The 17,156-nt window shown below is 40.3% G+C and overlaps 1 protein-coding gene across 1 annotated transcript in view; it reads right to left on the reverse strand.

Annotated features, from left to right (window-relative positions):
- The window catches only part of sorcs3b (sortilin related VPS10 domain containing receptor 3b), a 119,602-nt gene that overhangs the window by 38,136 nt on the left and 64,310 nt on the right, over nt 1-17,156 (reverse strand). The window contains exons 7-16 of the mRNA XM_036593842.1: nt 16,662-16,780; nt 14,794-14,883; nt 13,754-13,933; nt 12,772-12,918; nt 9,335-9,437; nt 9,072-9,148; nt 6,868-6,959; nt 2,255-2,362; nt 1,446-1,563; nt 458-591 (exon numbers count right to left, since the gene is read on the reverse strand). Of these exons, the coding sequence (XP_036449735.1) occupies nt 458-591; nt 1,446-1,563; nt 2,255-2,362; nt 6,868-6,959; nt 9,072-9,148; nt 9,335-9,437; nt 12,772-12,918; nt 13,754-13,933; nt 14,794-14,883; nt 16,662-16,780 (1,168 nt within the window). The remainder of the gene's footprint in view (nt 1-457; nt 592-1,445; nt 1,564-2,254; nt 2,363-6,867; nt 6,960-9,071; nt 9,149-9,334; nt 9,438-12,771; nt 12,919-13,753; nt 13,934-14,793; nt 14,884-16,661; nt 16,781-17,156) is intronic.

A 17,156-nucleotide genomic window follows, 5' to 3' on the forward strand; every position in this document is an offset into this window, starting at 1 on the left:
TGATTATCTGAAACATTCAAATATGCAAAAATTTAAGAACCTGTGAAGGGGAAATATACTTTTTCACAGCACTTCACATGTCACCCATTAGACAAATCATTCACTATCCTAATTTCCAAAAGGGAGCTCAGTTCTTGGCCCTCTTCTATTTACAACCTTACCAATTCATTCACTGCTCCTTCCACTGAAAAGTTTCCTCAGGGATCAATTATTGGGTTCTCTGTATCATGACAGAAGTCAGAATAAGGCAAATCATGTGAACTTCAGGGATCAGCTGCTCCTCCAGAATGAAGCCAGTGTGTGTGATAGCTTTACTTTGTGCTTATCATCTTTAATTTCAGTGTTTTGAGCTTTCAGAGGGAAACAACAATTTCATCTTCAGTGTTCTAAAGATTTTAGTATGTTTCTGTGTGTGTGTATGTGTGTGTATGTGTGTGTGTGAGTGCGTGTTTCTCACCACTCGAAGTCGTAGAATGTGCAGATGCAGGATTCAGCTGAAATCACTCTGGGGCTGTCTGGTCCGATGGCACACTGCACACCTGGCTTCCTCTTCATAAATACCTGCCTCTGACCCATCACACACACCTCCCCCTGACACACACACACATTTGGCTTATGTGACCATTGACCTTTTTGTTGCATGTGGGGGGAAGTGTGGGGGTGGTTTTGTTTGTAGAGACAGTGTCAGATGCTGAAAGAACAGGTTGTTTTTCTGTTCAATACAAACTAAACATCCAACAACTAAAAGTTCAAAATCATGATACTCTTTGTGAGGATTTGGCACAAGAACTGGACCAACTAACCAATCCAGGATGAGCTATGGTTAATGGCATAACTTAACTTCTGAAATTCTCAAGTTCTCTCTGTGTGGAGTATACGTGTTCTCCCCATGTCTGAGTGGGTTTCCTCACACAGTCCAAACACATACAGTCAGGCTAATTAGAGTTATTAAATTGCCCCTAGGAGTGAATGTGTGTGTGTGTGTGTGTATGTCTGTGTGTCTGCCCTGTGATGGACTGGCGGCCTGTCCAAGGTGTTTCCTGCCTCCTGCCCAGTGAGTGCTGGGATAGACTCCAGCTCCTCCCGCTACCCAGGAGGGTGAGCAGCTTAGAGGATGAATGAATGAATGAAAATTTATTTGGTCTGATAGCAATAAATAAACAAATAGTTTTTATAGTGAATGTTACTTTAAGCAGCTTTAGCGTTAAAAATGTTTACATATTATGATGCAGAAGAAAAGCTATGAAATCAACGCATACAACAATAATTGAAGAGAAGATTAACCCCTTAAGATCTCAGGTTTATTACATACTAAGGCTTATCATTCAGTAACTACAAGAATGTCAAAGCAAACAGGCTGAGCTATTCTTACAATATAGGCATTTAAGCGATGAAGTGTAGCAGAAGCAGTAACTCAGCATCCCTGTGTGTGTAACATGTAAAACCTTGCTGTGTAGATGCCACGTCTGATAGTCTCCTTCAGTGCACTTTCTGCTGAATAAAGTGCTGTAATCAATCTTCACCAGCTGCCAATCAGACAGATAGCTGAAGTGTCCAAAAAATCTGAAATACACAGCAAAATGAGAGGGTTACAGTGTGTCAGTCACAGTGTTGCAGCATCGTAAGCAGAGTGTTACAAAATAGTAATAAAAAAATGTTACAGGTCACTAGAATATTAAAAGGATACAGATTGTTATACCAATGTGTTATAGACTGTTTTCTTGTGTAACGGAATAACAGAGGGGTAAAGAGTGTTCGTGTTGCAGAGTTATAGTGGGATATGGAGTATTACAGTTTTGTGTTACAGAGAAATAGAGGGATACAGAGTGTTACAGTATTGTGTTATATATTTATAAAGGAATACAGTGTTATGGTGTTGTGTTACCGATTTATAGAGGGATATGGAGCATTACAGTATTGTGTTATAGAGTTATAGAGGGATAAGGATTATTACAGTATAGCGTTACAGAGTGTTTTGGAAATCCAAGAGTGATACAGTGTCACAGAGTCTTTCACAATGTTAATAAGAGTTAATGATAGTAAGTGTTAAAATGTTACAAAGTGTTACAAACACAGTATATATTATAACAGAGTGTAACTGTGTAGAAGTGTTATGATCATTAAAATGATGTCATACAAAGGATCAGGGACATACAACAGTTACATGCATGTGTGTGTGTGTGTGTGTGCATGTGTGTGTGTGTGCGTGTGTGTGTGCATGTGTGTGTGTGTGTGTGTGTGTGATTTGTCTTACGTGATGATGTAATTCTGTGTGTGTGGTTCCATCAGAACTCCATCCACAAACAGAGGAGTGGAGGAAAAACTGAACCTGTCCCAGTGTCGTCCTTCATCCATACTGACCCTACACACACACACACACACACACACACACAATTAAATTATATTAATACAATCATTTTTGTCAACCTTCAACTAGATAGGGGTCTGAACTTGTACATGTATTTGTAGCAGTAAGCTCATTGTGATCTAAATAGTAGTTCTGAATGATATTAATAAAATTCAATATGACAGCATTTTTCAACTATATCACAGTGTTTCATAGACTATTTCATATTGTATAACTGTACGTAATAGTATTATATTGTACTGTATGAATGTATTGTATTTTACTGTATGACTGTATTTTATTCAGGCGGCACGGTGGTGCAGTGGGTAGCGCTGTCGCCTCACAGCAAGAATGGCCTGGGTTCAATTCAGTAATACATTAAATGTGATAGAATATGACAGCTGGGATAGGCTCCAGCACCCCACCGCGACCCAGAAGGATAAGCGGTTTACATGATGTATGTATGTATTTTATTCTATCACATTTAATGTATTACTGTAATAAAGATTTTATCTTTATGGGCTTAAATGAGCTGCTGCAGCACGTCTGGTGGTGCTTCAAGGATCTGAATGTGGATAAAAGTATGTACCCTGTTTCTGTATTAGATTTCTCTGTAGCAGTGTGTGAAATGTGAAGATTAGAGTGGTGTAAATGTATCCTGCGGGGTGTTCTGAATATTTTCTGATGTCTGAGGGTCAAACAAAGACGAGCTGTAGATCAGAACAGACTGGACTTGTATTCGTCCACTAAAATACTGCAGCTTCAACTGACTAATGGAGTCTGACAGCAAAACACAACCGACACAACCCAGAACATCAAAGCAGCATGAGCGTGTATGCGTGTGTGTGTGTGTGTGTGTGTGTGTGTGTGTGTGTGTGTGAGTAAGTGTGTGAAACCCATACATCCTGTTTCAAACCCTGAACTGCAGTGTTGGGTTAAAAGCCCACCTGACTACAAAGGCCTCCAAACACACACGCATACTGTGCTGAAAGCACTCAGACTGTTTGATATGGTAAGAAATTCCGCTGTTGTTGTTGTGAACTCGAGTGAACCAAACATAAAATGCAAGTATATATACACAAATATATAATATATATATATATATATATATATATATATATATATTAATAAATAAATTAATAATCCACAAAGTTTTAGCACCATTAATGCATTTTATACATCCTGACTGAAGGCCTGCTACAGTGCGCTGTTGCTATGACTTGTTCAAATACAACCCCATTTCCAAAAAAGTTGGGACGCTTCATTGAAAATAGAACAAAGACAACAAATCAAATGTTGAAACTGAGAAATTTTATTGTTTTTTGAAAAATATATGCCCATTTTGAATTTGACGCCAACAACACGTTCCAAAAAAGTTGGGATGGAGGCATGTTTACCACTGTGTTTCATCACCTCTTCTTTTACACAGGATACTTTTCCACTTCCATCACATTTGTGGATGCAGCACCAAAGTGTTTTCACAGACAGTGGTTTTCAGAAGTGTTTCTGAGTCCATGCAGTGATTTCCACTACAGAATCATATCTGTTTTTAATGCAGTGCCACCTGAGGGCCCAAAGATCATGGATAGCAAATGCTGGTTTTTGGCCTTGTCCCTTGAATGCAGAGATTTCTCCAGATTCTCGGAATCTTTTAATGTTATTATGTACTGTAGATGATGAAAAGCAAAAGTTCTTGGCTATTTTATGTTGAGAAACATTATTCTTGAATTGTTGCACTATTTGATCATGCAGTCTTTCACAGAGTGGTGAACCCCTCCTCACCTTTACTTCTGAAAGACTCAGACTCTCTGAGATGCTCTTTTTATACCCAATCATGTTACTAACCTGTTGCTAATTAACCACCAGGTGTTTTTTTATCATTACACAACTTTACCAGCCTTTTTGTTGCCCTCGTCCCAACTTTTTTGGAACGTGTTGTTGGCATCAAATTCAAAAAGGGCATATATTTTCAAAAAACAATAGAATTTCTCAGTTTCCACATTTTATATGTTATCTTTGTACTATTTTCAGTGGAATATAGGGTTTAAATGATTTGGACATAATTGCATTTTGTTTCTATTTACATTTTGCACAGCGCCCAACATTTTGGAAATGGGGTTGTACAATTTTTAAATAACAGGTTCTATTAATAGATGTTTTGACAAAAAACCAAAGTTATTACCAGCTGCTGGTTTGGTCATCACTGAAGTACGTTGAGTTGTAAGCAAGCAGAATACTCTGTAAGATCAGTAACGTTAGTGCTGTGCTGGAGGACGCCTTCAGCAGACTACACTGTACAGTGCAGAACTACAAATAAATCAACCAGCAGCAAACAAATGATAGCAGCAGGTTGGAGCTCCAGTTCCCCTTTAGATCCTCCACTGTAACAAGAATCCAGCTATATGAATCATATTCAGAGTCAAAGGCCACAATCACAGAGGAGCTGAACCACTGACTGTGTATATGATGTACTATATGGTCAAACGTAAGACACCCTTCCTAATTATTGAGTTCAGCTGTTTCAGTCACTCCCAATGATAACAGGTGTATAAAATTAAGAACATAGCCTTGTAGCCTTGATAGACAAACACTGGCAAGAACTGAACATCAGGAGCTTCACAAAATGGATCACTATGCACAATGCCAAGTGTCGGCTGGAGTGGTGTAAAGCACACAGCCACTGGACTGGAAGCAGCGGAAACGTGTTCTCTGGAGTGATGGATCACGGTTCACTATCTGTCAGTCTGATGATGAATATGGGTTTGGTGGATGCCAGGAGAATGTTACCTGCTGGAATACATAGTGCCAACAGTTTACTCATTCAGCTCTGCTGTAGCAAGGAATGGTACAGGAGATCGTTTGTACCAACAGCAATCGCACTGTATAACACCTCCTCACTGTGCCGGGACATTACTGTATACTGAGCCACTGACAAGACAGCCTCATTGGGCACCAGCTGGACACTACATTACATCTCTCCACTCACATTATTATGCATGGCCACTTTGATTATACATTTATACATATTTCATATTGCATTGCCACTATGTCTATTTGTCCACAAATATTGCACATTGCACTGTCACTTTGTTTATGCATCCATAAATGTCATATTGCACAACTGTTAATATAGGTTATCGTTACAGTACATAGTCAATAGCTAATTCACTGGAGGGGACATGCACATTTTTTATTGTTTTATTTTATTATTTATCTTTACTTTCTATTTATACATCTATAAATAGTGTACAGCAATACTTTGCTCCTGTTCATTTTGCTCTTGTTTTGCTCTTTACTGTGCTTTGTACTATCTATCTATCTATCTATCTATCTATCTATCTAACAGTAAAGTTTGGTGGAGGAGGGATAATGGACTAGGGCTGTTTTTCAGGGTTTGGGCCCCTTAGTTCCAGTGAAGGGTGATGTTAATGCTACAGCACACAAAGACATTTTACACAATTCCAGCTTTGTGTCAACAGTTTGGTTAAGAGACATTCCTGTTCGAGCATGACTGAGCCCATGTGCAAAGCGAGCTCCATAAAGACATGGTTTGGCCAGTTTGGTGTGGAGGAACTCCAGTGGCCTGCACAGAGCTTTGATCTCAACCCCACTGAACACCTTTGAGATGAACTAGAATGGAGATTGTGAGCCAGGCCCTCTCGTTCAACATCACTAATTCTTCTATGGCTAAATGGGCACAAATTCCAACAGACACACTCCAAAATCTTGTAGAAAGCTTTCCAGAAGAGTAGAAGCTGTTATAGCTGCAAAGGGGGGAAACTCCATGTAAAATGGGATGTCCAACAAGGTCATATAGGTGTGATGGTCAGGTGTTCACATACTTTTGAGAGTATAAATATACACTCATTGGTTGAAACATGCGGATACTGTTGCTCTCACTGGATGTCAGTGATGAAAATTGGAAACTGTGTTCACTCTGTGGAGATCATGTGATCTTTATAATCAGGTTTATCAATCAAACTATAATCCGATTAAGATTATTTTGTCCATTCATACAACTATAACACAATGCACTGATATTAAAATGGAAACAAGCCTCAGACTGTAGTCCATCTGTTTCTCTGCATTCTTTGTTACCCTGTTCTTCATTGGTCAGGACCTCCATAGGACCCCCACAGAGCAGGTATTATTTGGGTGGTGGGTCATTCTCAGCACTGAAGTGACACTGACATGGTGGTGGTGTGTTAGTGTGTGTTGCGCTGGTGCGAGTAGATCAGACAAAGCAGTGCTGCTGGAGTTTTTAAACACTGTGTCCACTTACTGTCCACTCTATTAGACACTACTACCTTGTTGGTCCACCTTGTAGATGTAACGTCAGAGACAATAGCTCATCTGCTGCTGCACAGTTTGTGTTGGTCATCCTCTAGTCCTTCATCAGTGGTCACAGGACGCTGCCCACAGGACGCTGTTGGCTGGATGTTTTTGGTTCTCAGTCCAGCAGCGACACTGAGGTGCTTAAAAACTTCAGCAGCACTGCTGTGTGTGTGTGTGTGTCTCACCATAAGTGCTGTGTTGGTACTGAAGCCTGCGTTACAGCCATCAGAGCTCCTCCATGATCCAGAAACCACACACTGTGTTCATCTTCAAACACCTACACACACACAAACACACACACACACACACACACGCACACACACACACACAGCAATGGTTAAACATCACCACACATTATCATTAACTATTACTGTTGTTATTGTTAAGCTGTATTAAGATTATATCAAGGGGTGAATGAACTAAACTGCTGTAGGCTGAATAGGTGATGCTAAACTTCTGTAAACTGAATGGGTAGGGCTAAACTGCTTTAGGCTGAATGGGTGGGGCTAAACTGCTATAGGCTGAATGGGTGGGGCTAAACTTCTTTAGGCTGAATGGGTGGGGCTAAACTGCTGTAGGCTGAATGGGTGGGGCTAAACTGCTGTAGGCTGAATGGGTGGGGCTAAACCATAGCAAGTCAGTCCCAAAGGCAACACTGATCAATAAATCAGAATATCTAAAGTTATTTTGTGGGGAAAACGTCCCAGAGTGAAAGCAGCCAAACTGTAATGGGGTTTTGGCCTGAATATTGCTGAGCACCATCATTCAGCATTTATGCTGAAGCTGCTCCAGAGAAGGAGAATATTTACAGTAATGAAATATTAAACTATTACAGTCTCTTTACACAGTTCACTGTTTTAAATCTCCCCCTTCAGCCTCCACGTCCTCAGTCAGCGTTACTCCTCTCTAACCGCTCGCTCTGCTGAGCTTCTGCTGGTAAATAATGACTATGACCATCACAATAAAACCAGGAATACAGAAAATAACAGTTATAATATAAAATGATGGACATCTCCACATGTTTACTCGATCAGCAGTGACTGTAGACAGTAAAGTTGGAGATCTCTGCTGTAAAGTTTTAAAGGTCTGTTGAAAATCTGCAGACATCAGCAGAGAAAATGTTCCCATATTATGAAGGTGATGATACATAATGCATGTATCGATATCTCAGCGTGTAGAGAAAAATATATACGTTTAGACGGGCTGATGGGATTCATGGCAATTTAATTTGTAATAAGTGAAATATTGATGCAGATGACACTGGGATGGTGTGAGAGTCAGATGGAGTGAGGCTCAGTATAGGAATGATTTTGTTTGAAAAGAAAAGAGGAAAGCAGAGAGGGAAAACAATAAATAAATAAATTATAACATAATGGGTATAAATATGGGGAAATATGTTAATTATGAGCTTTAGGAGCTTATTATAATATAATTATCATATAAGCTTGTCTGATTATTTAACATTTTTTTCCGCATCTTGCTGGGGAGAATTAAAGATGTAGGCAATACTGAGAGCCATACACTCCTAAAGTTGGTTCTTTAAGGGTTCTTTAGTAAGCACAATGGTTCTATATAGCACCATGAGCACTTAAAGAACCTTTTTCATGCCTAAGCGGTTCTCTGCATGGTGAAACAGTTCTTCAGATTGATGGAGAGTGTGTTGTGTATAGCACCAAACAGGGTTCTGTTATTGTTACAATGTCAAGCTTGTAATAACAGTAAAACCCTTTTGATACTATATGAACTCATACGCAACACACTTTCCATCAATCTGAAGAACCATTTCACCATTCAGGGAACCATTTAATCCTGCACTGTGTTGGTTAATTGGGTAACTGTAAAGCACCAGCTACCTGAGCTGTTACTCAGTCATTGGGTGGCTGGTCACTGTTATTGGATTCATTCAATGTTTGTCTAATAACATGCTTTTGAGATCTCTGATATTTTTATTTTAATAATCTATTTGCCATTTTGTTGCAAGTGTTTGGTTGTTTTTGTGATGTAGAGTTGTAATGTATGTTCAGACTCTCTACAACAGTCACTCCATTCAGAGTTTAAATATCTTGTTTTTAAATATGTTTTAGTGTTTTGGTATTTGCTGTCAAACAGAACATATGGGGTTGTGTGTGTACCAGGTTTATCCCACATTGTGGGGACCTAAACCTGTTTATATGTAGACCACAAGCTGGTCCCCATAATGTAAGTCTTTTTAAGGTGAAGACATGTTTTAAGGTTAGGGTAAAGTTAAAGCTATGGTTAAGGTTAAGGTTAGGCTAGTAGTAGTTGTGGGTGAGGTTTGGGACAGTCTTCAGGAAATGGATGAAAGTCTATTTAATTTCCCCACAACTGATAGAAACAAACATTTGTGTATGTATGTGTGTGTGTGTACCTGTCTCCAGGTGTTTCCTGCATCGGAGGAGATGAACATGCCGGAGTGTGTGAAGGACAGCTCGGGTCCAACGTTACCTGAGAGAATCACAGACACACAGTTTTGAAATTTATAAAAAGTTAAAAAAAACAAAAACCTACACACGATCACACTGGCCGTGTCTGACCCACAACAGAGTTCACGATTCACATCTGAAATTCTGTCTGAGCGCGACCGTAGGCTGACGGTGATGGTGTCAGACGTGTATGGAATGTCACTCTCACCTCTGGCGATGATGAGTCCTGGCGCAGTGTGTTTGGTTAGGATGGTATCAGGTGTGTAGGGGTTCTCAGACATCTGCAGGTGAAGGTGGAGGGAGCAGGACGGCTGCACAAACACACACACACACACACAGTTACAGCAACCAGACACGAATGAAAATAAAGCACGACTGATCCTGAAAACTCCTACTGTCAGTGCAGTATAATTACATGCTGCTCCTTCAACAGCACAGCTGGAAACATCAGGAGAACGCAGCTCACCATGATCCAACTGCTTCGGTCCTGCTTTAACATTTTACTCCTCAAATTCAAGTTCAAATTTACCTTCACTTTCCCTTAAAAAATTACAGTGACAACATAAAGTGTTCATGTTTAAACAGCAAGACATCAGAAAACAGACAGCACGAAGTATTGATACATACGAGATCTAGAACCTGTATGGAAATCAAGAACTCTGTGTGAATCCTCACTGCAGCTGCTGTTTATGTTAGTGAAGTTACTGATCACCTTTCACCCTCAGGATGACACTGTTTAGATGTACATGTGTGAGAAGGTACAACGCAAAACAGACAGTGATAGGTTATATTTTCACTAACTCAGGAAAAATATTACACCTGTAGGGTGTTTTGGTGAAAGAACTGCATTTATAAACTCAGCCAGGTCTTCATCACTGAGATTGTTGGCAGACTTTTTACTTCTCAGCTCCTTTTACTATATCAGTATCACTAGCAAGCAGTTAGTGGGTGGGGCTATGTGTCATTAGTGGGCAGTGATATTTGCAGGTAGTGGGTGTAGTATGTGCAGTTGGTGGGTAAGGCTATGTGCAGTTAGTGGGATAGGCTATGTATAGTTTGTAGGCGGGGCTATGTGCAGTCAGTGGGCAGGGCTATGTGCAGTTAGTGGGTGGAGCATGTGCAGTTGGTAGGCTGGGCTATGTGCAGTAAGTAGGAAGTGTATGTGCAGTTGATAGTCAAGTCAAGTCAAGTCAAGTCAGCTTTCATTGTCAATACTACATTGTCAATACTGTCAATACTGTACTACTGTACAGGACATACAGAGTATTGAAATTGCGTTACTCTCAGACCCCATGGTGTAAACACTAAACACTAATCATAAACAAAATAAACACTAATTGTAGAAAAATAGAATAATAAAAAGAAAAAAAAGAAAATAATAATAATAATAATAATAATAATAATAATATAAATATAAGAAGGTCCTGAAATTAACACTAAAGTGACATAAGGCACATACAGATTAAGGTTTGTGGGTATAAATAGTGCAAATATAAACAGTAGTGCAAATTGGAATGAGCTTATGGAGCAGTTAAAGTGATGAGTGCATAACAGAAAGTGATGGGTGTGTAACAGTCCCTGGGAATGTCAGAGTTCAGTATTGGGGAGTGGGGGTCAGGAACCATAGATGAGGTATGTGCAGTTAGTGGGTGGAGCATGTGCAGTTGGTGGTCGGGGCTATGTGAAGTCAGTGGGCGGGGAACGTGCACTAAGTTGGTGAGGCTTTGTGTAGATAGTGGGTGGAGCTATGTGCATTTAGTGGATAGGGAAGGCTCAGTTAGTGAGTGTGGCTATTTGCAGTCAATGGGTGAGGCTATGTGTGGTAAGTGGGTGTGGTTATGTGCAGTTTGTGGGAGGAGTATCCGCAGTTCATGGGCGGGGCCATGTGCAGTTTGTGGGTGGAATATGTGCACTTGGTGAGCTGGGCTATGTGCAGTTGGTGGAGAAGATATGTGTAGTTGGTGGGCAGGGCTATGTGAAGTAAGAGGGCAGGGTATGTGCAGCAAGTTGGTGAGGCTGTGTGTAGTTAGTGGGTGGGGCTATGCGCATTTAGTGCATGGGGAAGGCTCAGTTAGAGAGTGTGGCTATGTGCAGTCAATGGGTGAGGCTATGAGTGCTTAGTGGGTGTGGTTATGTGTAGTTAGTGGGTGTAGCCATAAACTTCGCATGATAATCTGCAGTCTTAATCTAAGGTTTAATTCAGGTGTGTTGTCGACTGATATAGTGGTCCTATCAAACAGAACCCAGTTAACTCGGTTTATCAGTGTTCTCTGTTTGTTTGGGTTTTGCAGTTTTTCATAAATTTGACTCACACTTTATCCACTCATCTCCTCCTCAGACTGTTACACTGTTTCAGGAGTTTATTTAGTCACTTTGCACACTGCTGAGAGCAGAAAACACAGAAAACCCTGATTCATCTCTTCACACACACACAGATTGATCAGCAGAGTGGATACAAAGCCGGTCTCATCCTCAGCATCCTTCAGCGTACAGTGAAAAGTCATTAAACTTCTTGCGATGTGCTGATAAATTAACCTCAATTGTTTAATTGAAGTGTGTAATCTCAGAGGAGCGAGACAATCATCAGATACGAACACAGAGAGAAAAAACACGTCTTAATTAAAACATCACAGAGAGAGAACGTCCTTTATTTAATCAGAGAGAGAGAGAAATCAAATTACTGCTGCTGGACTCTTTCGTAAAGGTTGAGATTTACTGCTGTGGTGGGCAGAGCTTATTGTGGGTGTGGTTTACTGCCATGGCAAGCATGGTTTATAGCTTATGGTGCATGTGGTTTACTGCAATATCAGGTGTGATTTACTGTCGTAGTGGGTGTGGTTTAATATAATGCTGGGAGTGGTTTAATGCTGTGGTGGGCAACTCATGTAGTGGGTGTGGTTTAATATGGTTGTGAATGTGGTGGTTGTGGTTTAATGTGGTGTTGGGTGTGATTTAATGTTATGGCAGATGTGGTGGGTGTGGTTTAATGTTATGGTGGGTGTGGTTTAATGTGGTGGTGGGTGTGACTAATGTAATGGTGGGTGTGGTTTAATGTGGTGGTGGGTGTGGTATAATGTGGTGGTGAGTGTGGTTTAATGTGGTGATGGGTGTGGTTTAATGTCACAGTGGGTGTGATTTAATGTAATGGTGGGTATGGTTTAATGTTATGGTGGGTATGGTTAATGTGGTGGTGGGTGTGGTGGGTGTGGTTTAATGTGGTGGTGGGTGTGTTTTAATGTTATGGTGGGTGTGATTTATCTGGTTGCTCTTTGGGCAAGTTGTATTAAAATGACTAACAAACGCTGATCCTTTGTCATAAAGAAATCTGGTAAGTGCATTAGATTCAATTTTTGGGTGGAACAGATGAGAACCCACTGATGCACAGCTCAGGCCAGACTGTAACTGCTTCTACAGAGCTTCAAACATGTTTTGATTGTTTTAGATGTCTTACTGTGAGTGGATGTAGACATGGTTCAGTATTGTGGGTGTAGTGTAGTGATGCAGTGGACTGAATTAATATGATGGCAGGTGCTGTTTAATGCAGTAGGTGTGGTTTAGTGATTGGATGGGAGTGATTTATTGCTATGATGGTTGTGGTTTAATGCAGTGGTGGGCATGGGCTGTGAAGTCCAGCTATTCACCGACCAGGCTGCAGCTGATGTCCTGTCCAGAGGCATCTTTGGCTGGTGCAGGCAGTAAACTCCACGTCTGTCCCTTGTTGTAGGTTACATACGTTTTCATCTGATTATCCTCCTTCTTATTGGCTATCAGCATCCCATTCACTCCGCCCACCTGCACACACACACACACACACACACACACAGCATCAGGAATGCGTTGTACAGCTTTCATGCCACTAACGATTACATTTACTCTTTAAACAGACCTCAAAACTTCATTCTGTTTTCACTGAACAGATACCCAAACCCAACTCCCATGTGTCTACCTAAAACATATGATGGAATAATAATTACTGAAATTAAATATTTTTCAGATTAATATTTTCAGTTTGGGGTATTTTTGATAAAATTATTACACCATTCCGTTCCTCCTTTATTAGCTGCAAAGGCTTGAACTCTGAACAGCTGCTACTGCAGTACACTAGGTGGTGCTGTGTGTCTTTTACTTTCTAGACAGGGAGGAGAAGAAGTCCAGCTGTTCACTCACGACGGAACACACTAGCAGGACAGTTAGCAGAGTTACCAAGTGTTAGCTATTTTCATTCAGCAGAGTTAGCAATCGTTTGCTCTTTTCAGTTAGCAGCATCAACTAGCATGATCTATTTTTGGTCATCAGAGTTATCAAATGTTAGCTCCTTTCATTTAGAAGTGTTAGTTAGCATTAGCTATTTTCAGTGTAAAACAGATGACTGTTACACACCTGAAAAACATCTATGACTGCCAAAACACACCTTTTAAATGTTTACTATGAACATAGCACATCTTGTAAACGTTTATAACTTATATGTTTCTTGTAAATGTCAACAACATGCATTACAGACCACAGAAATATCATAAATGTGAATGTCTGCAATGACAGACTCACACCTTATAACCTTCTTCGAACATGAAACCTTCTTTATTCTTCATTTATACAGCACATCTCCCGTAAAACGAGAGATACACACCTTGTAGACATCAACGATGAGGTTTCCGGCAGCTCCGCGGCTCGTGCGCAGGTTGGGCAGTGAGCGGGTGAAGTAAACTCCGGGAGCGTCGGAGATGTAGAGGCTGTACGTGTTGTTCTCGTTCCACTCTTGAACCGCCGCCAAAACCTGACCATCATCTGTACTGATAATGTGCATGTCCTACATACACACACATACACACACACACACACAGACTGCAGTGGTCATGCTTTGTTAAATTTATGCAGTGTTGAGTTCACAAGCAGAGAAAATCATATATGTATGTATTTTATCATTTTGAAAGTTCAACAGAGACAAAAATGATTATTTCAAGTGCAGTGTGCTAAAATCTGTCTGTCTGGTAGTTGCAGTTCCTTATTCTAATTAACCTAAAGCTAAATGTGGTAGTTGTACCCAAATAGCTAATTTTGAAGTGCCTGTAATTGTAAAGGTGTAGTTTTAAACAATCAGAGGTCACTGTAGGTGAGGGTGTAGGCGATGGTGTAGATGAGGTTGTAGATGCTGGTGTAGGTGAAGGTGTAAGTGATTCTGGTTGATGGTGTAGGTGACTGCATAGGTGACGAGGGGATAATGGGGATAATGTTGGTGATGGTATAGGTGAGGGTGTAGGTGATGGTGTGGGTGAGGAAGGAGGTGAGGATATAAGTGATGGTGTGGGTGAAGGTGATAGTGTAGGTGATGGTGTAGATGAGGGTGTAGGTGTTGATGTTTGTGATGGTGTAGGTCACTGTAGAGGACTGATAGTATTTGGTGTATGTAAGTGATGGTGTAGCTGACCGTGTAGATTACTATTGGTGGCGTAGAAATGATAAATGTGTGTATTTAATCATTTTGAAAGTTCAGTGGAAACAAAAGTCACAGTTGCCATTGGGTGTATGTCAATGCTGTAGGTGATGGTGAAGGTCAATGTAGGTGATGGTGTAGGTGACTGTAGGTGGCTGCTGTTGATGGTGTAGATTGCTGTGGTTGATGGTCTAGGTCAATGTAGGTGATGGTGCAGGTGAGGGGGTGGATCGTACTTTAGGGAGGCAGTATTTGGGTAGCTGGATGTGTTTGAAGGGTCCTCGTTGAAATGACACAAAATAGGTGGTCCGACCTGCTTTGGTCAACTAAACACACACACACACACACAAACACACACACACACAGAGGAAACAATGAGAGAAAAAGATCTGTTAGACACAAAAGTATTCTCATCAGACTCAATCAATTCACACACACACACACACACACACACACACACACACGCACACACACACACACACACACATTCTATCCGCAACACATCACTGATTAGAGGAAAAACACCAAATGTGTGTGTGTGTGTGTGTGATTCTGATCGATGGTGTGTGAATGTGGTGTGTGTTCAAGGTGTGTAGCGGTCTTTTCCTGAGGGAGTGTCACACACTCTCATTCACACTGGTTGTGCTGTTCAGATCGATACACTCATTATTCTCCGTCAACTTAAATCCAGACACTTCAACAACGAAAGTCAAAACAAAGTCACCCACAATCATCACACACTGATATAGAATCAGCTTCTAACACACACACATACACACACACAGCTTTTTAAACTTTCCTACATACAGTGCTGTACAATTTCCAATTGAAACAGCATTTAAGTACAAGTTATAGATTTTTCAGCACATATCTGTGAGGAGGAGCTGAGATGTAAGACAAGAAATGAATGAAAAAACATGAGTTTCCAGTGAGGTCAGTTGAAATCAGTTGGATCAGATATTATGTCTCCCACTCAGTGTTGAATCTCAGGGTGTTTGACCATGGGTGTGACACAGTCAGTTACAGCCAAGGAGCTAAATAAGGGGGTTCTAGGGGGTCCAGGAATCCCTAATTAACATCTTGGACCCCCTGAATGTCTCAAGGTCAAAATTCTGAGGGTCCCTGAAAACACACTTATTATGATGTTATGCTGTCCATTTGAGTAAAACAGACGCTCAAATACAGATTCAGCGAAGCTCATTGTTTATCTGCTTCACCCACAATCAGCTTCTGTCTTTGCTGTTCTTAACTGACTAGAGCTGCAGCACTGCTCTGCCTCAGGGTGCCGCTGTAGCAGACTGGTTCACCCAGTTGGTCCTTCATAGCCTAGAAACTGTAACTCTGCCCGGACTCCTCTGAAAAAACTTTACAATGTGCTGCAGCGTATCTGTAAATCTGAAAACTCGCCAAGTTTCCCAAGAGTTTGGTGTAAAGAGTGACTGTTCCTCATTTCTCACACTGAAGACAGAAGAGGAGACAAGTAAGATCTCAGTTAATGAGAGGAAGAGCGCAGAACCACACTAGAACAGAGACTTTACAGAAGAAGAACTGATAATTATTTTTGAAACTGATTACAGCAGCACATATCAACAATCAACAATCTGATTGGTTGCCACTTAGCTCCTTTGCTAAAGTTGATCCAGAAGTGAATGGAGAAGAGAAGGCATCACAGGTTTGTGTGTCAGTTATATGTGAACATTGTCTACTACTGCATTATAACACACTATGGAACAGAATGACACATTACAGCACATCGTAGCACATTATAACACAGTATGTTGCACTCTGTTTAATGTGAATTATCCAAACAATTACAATAAAATGACAGAAAAGTAAATTATTGTAGCATGCCATCATTGTGTATGTTATTGATGTCCTGCATCATCAGCATCACAACTATATATATATATATATATATATATATATATATATATATATATATATATATATAATGTGTGTATATATATATGTGTATATATATATATATATATATATATATATATATACACAATTATATACACACACACACACACTATACACAATTACATACACTATACATACACAATTACATATGCACACACTCACACTGTCTCTGTGTATGTACCTGTAGGAAGATGTATTCGTCCTGCACCACCAGAGAGTTGGTATCAATCCTGCTGCTGAAGGGGTACTGCCTGTTCCCCTCAGAACATCTCTGAGCTCGACACGTTACATACTGCATTACTGGAACACACACACACACACACACACACACACACACACACACACACACACATATTAACACGTGTTATAACTAGAATTATTCAGCAATCTTCCAAATGTGTTTTTTCATAGCTACTGATACCAGTCGAGTTTTACAGAACACTGTTAACAATCCTATTAAAACCTAATAGAAACTGTAGAACAGACTCAGTTTTTATCACAATACCTACATGTAGAGTCAGTTATTCATTCAATCTAATGAGAAACTGAAGAACAGGTTCAGTTTATATCACAATACCTACATTTAGAGTCAGATATTCATTGGTAAAGATATTTATGTTGCATGTGTGTGAAAGGTCACACTGTTAGGTTAGTTTAGGGGGAGTTTTTCTTTTTA

The sequence above is a fragment of the Colossoma macropomum genome, unplaced genomic scaffold (genome assembly GCF_904425465.1).
Source record: "Colossoma macropomum unplaced genomic scaffold, Colossoma_macropomum, whole genome shotgun sequence".
Classification (NCBI taxonomy): Eukaryota; Metazoa; Chordata; class Actinopteri; order Characiformes; family Serrasalmidae; genus Colossoma; species Colossoma macropomum.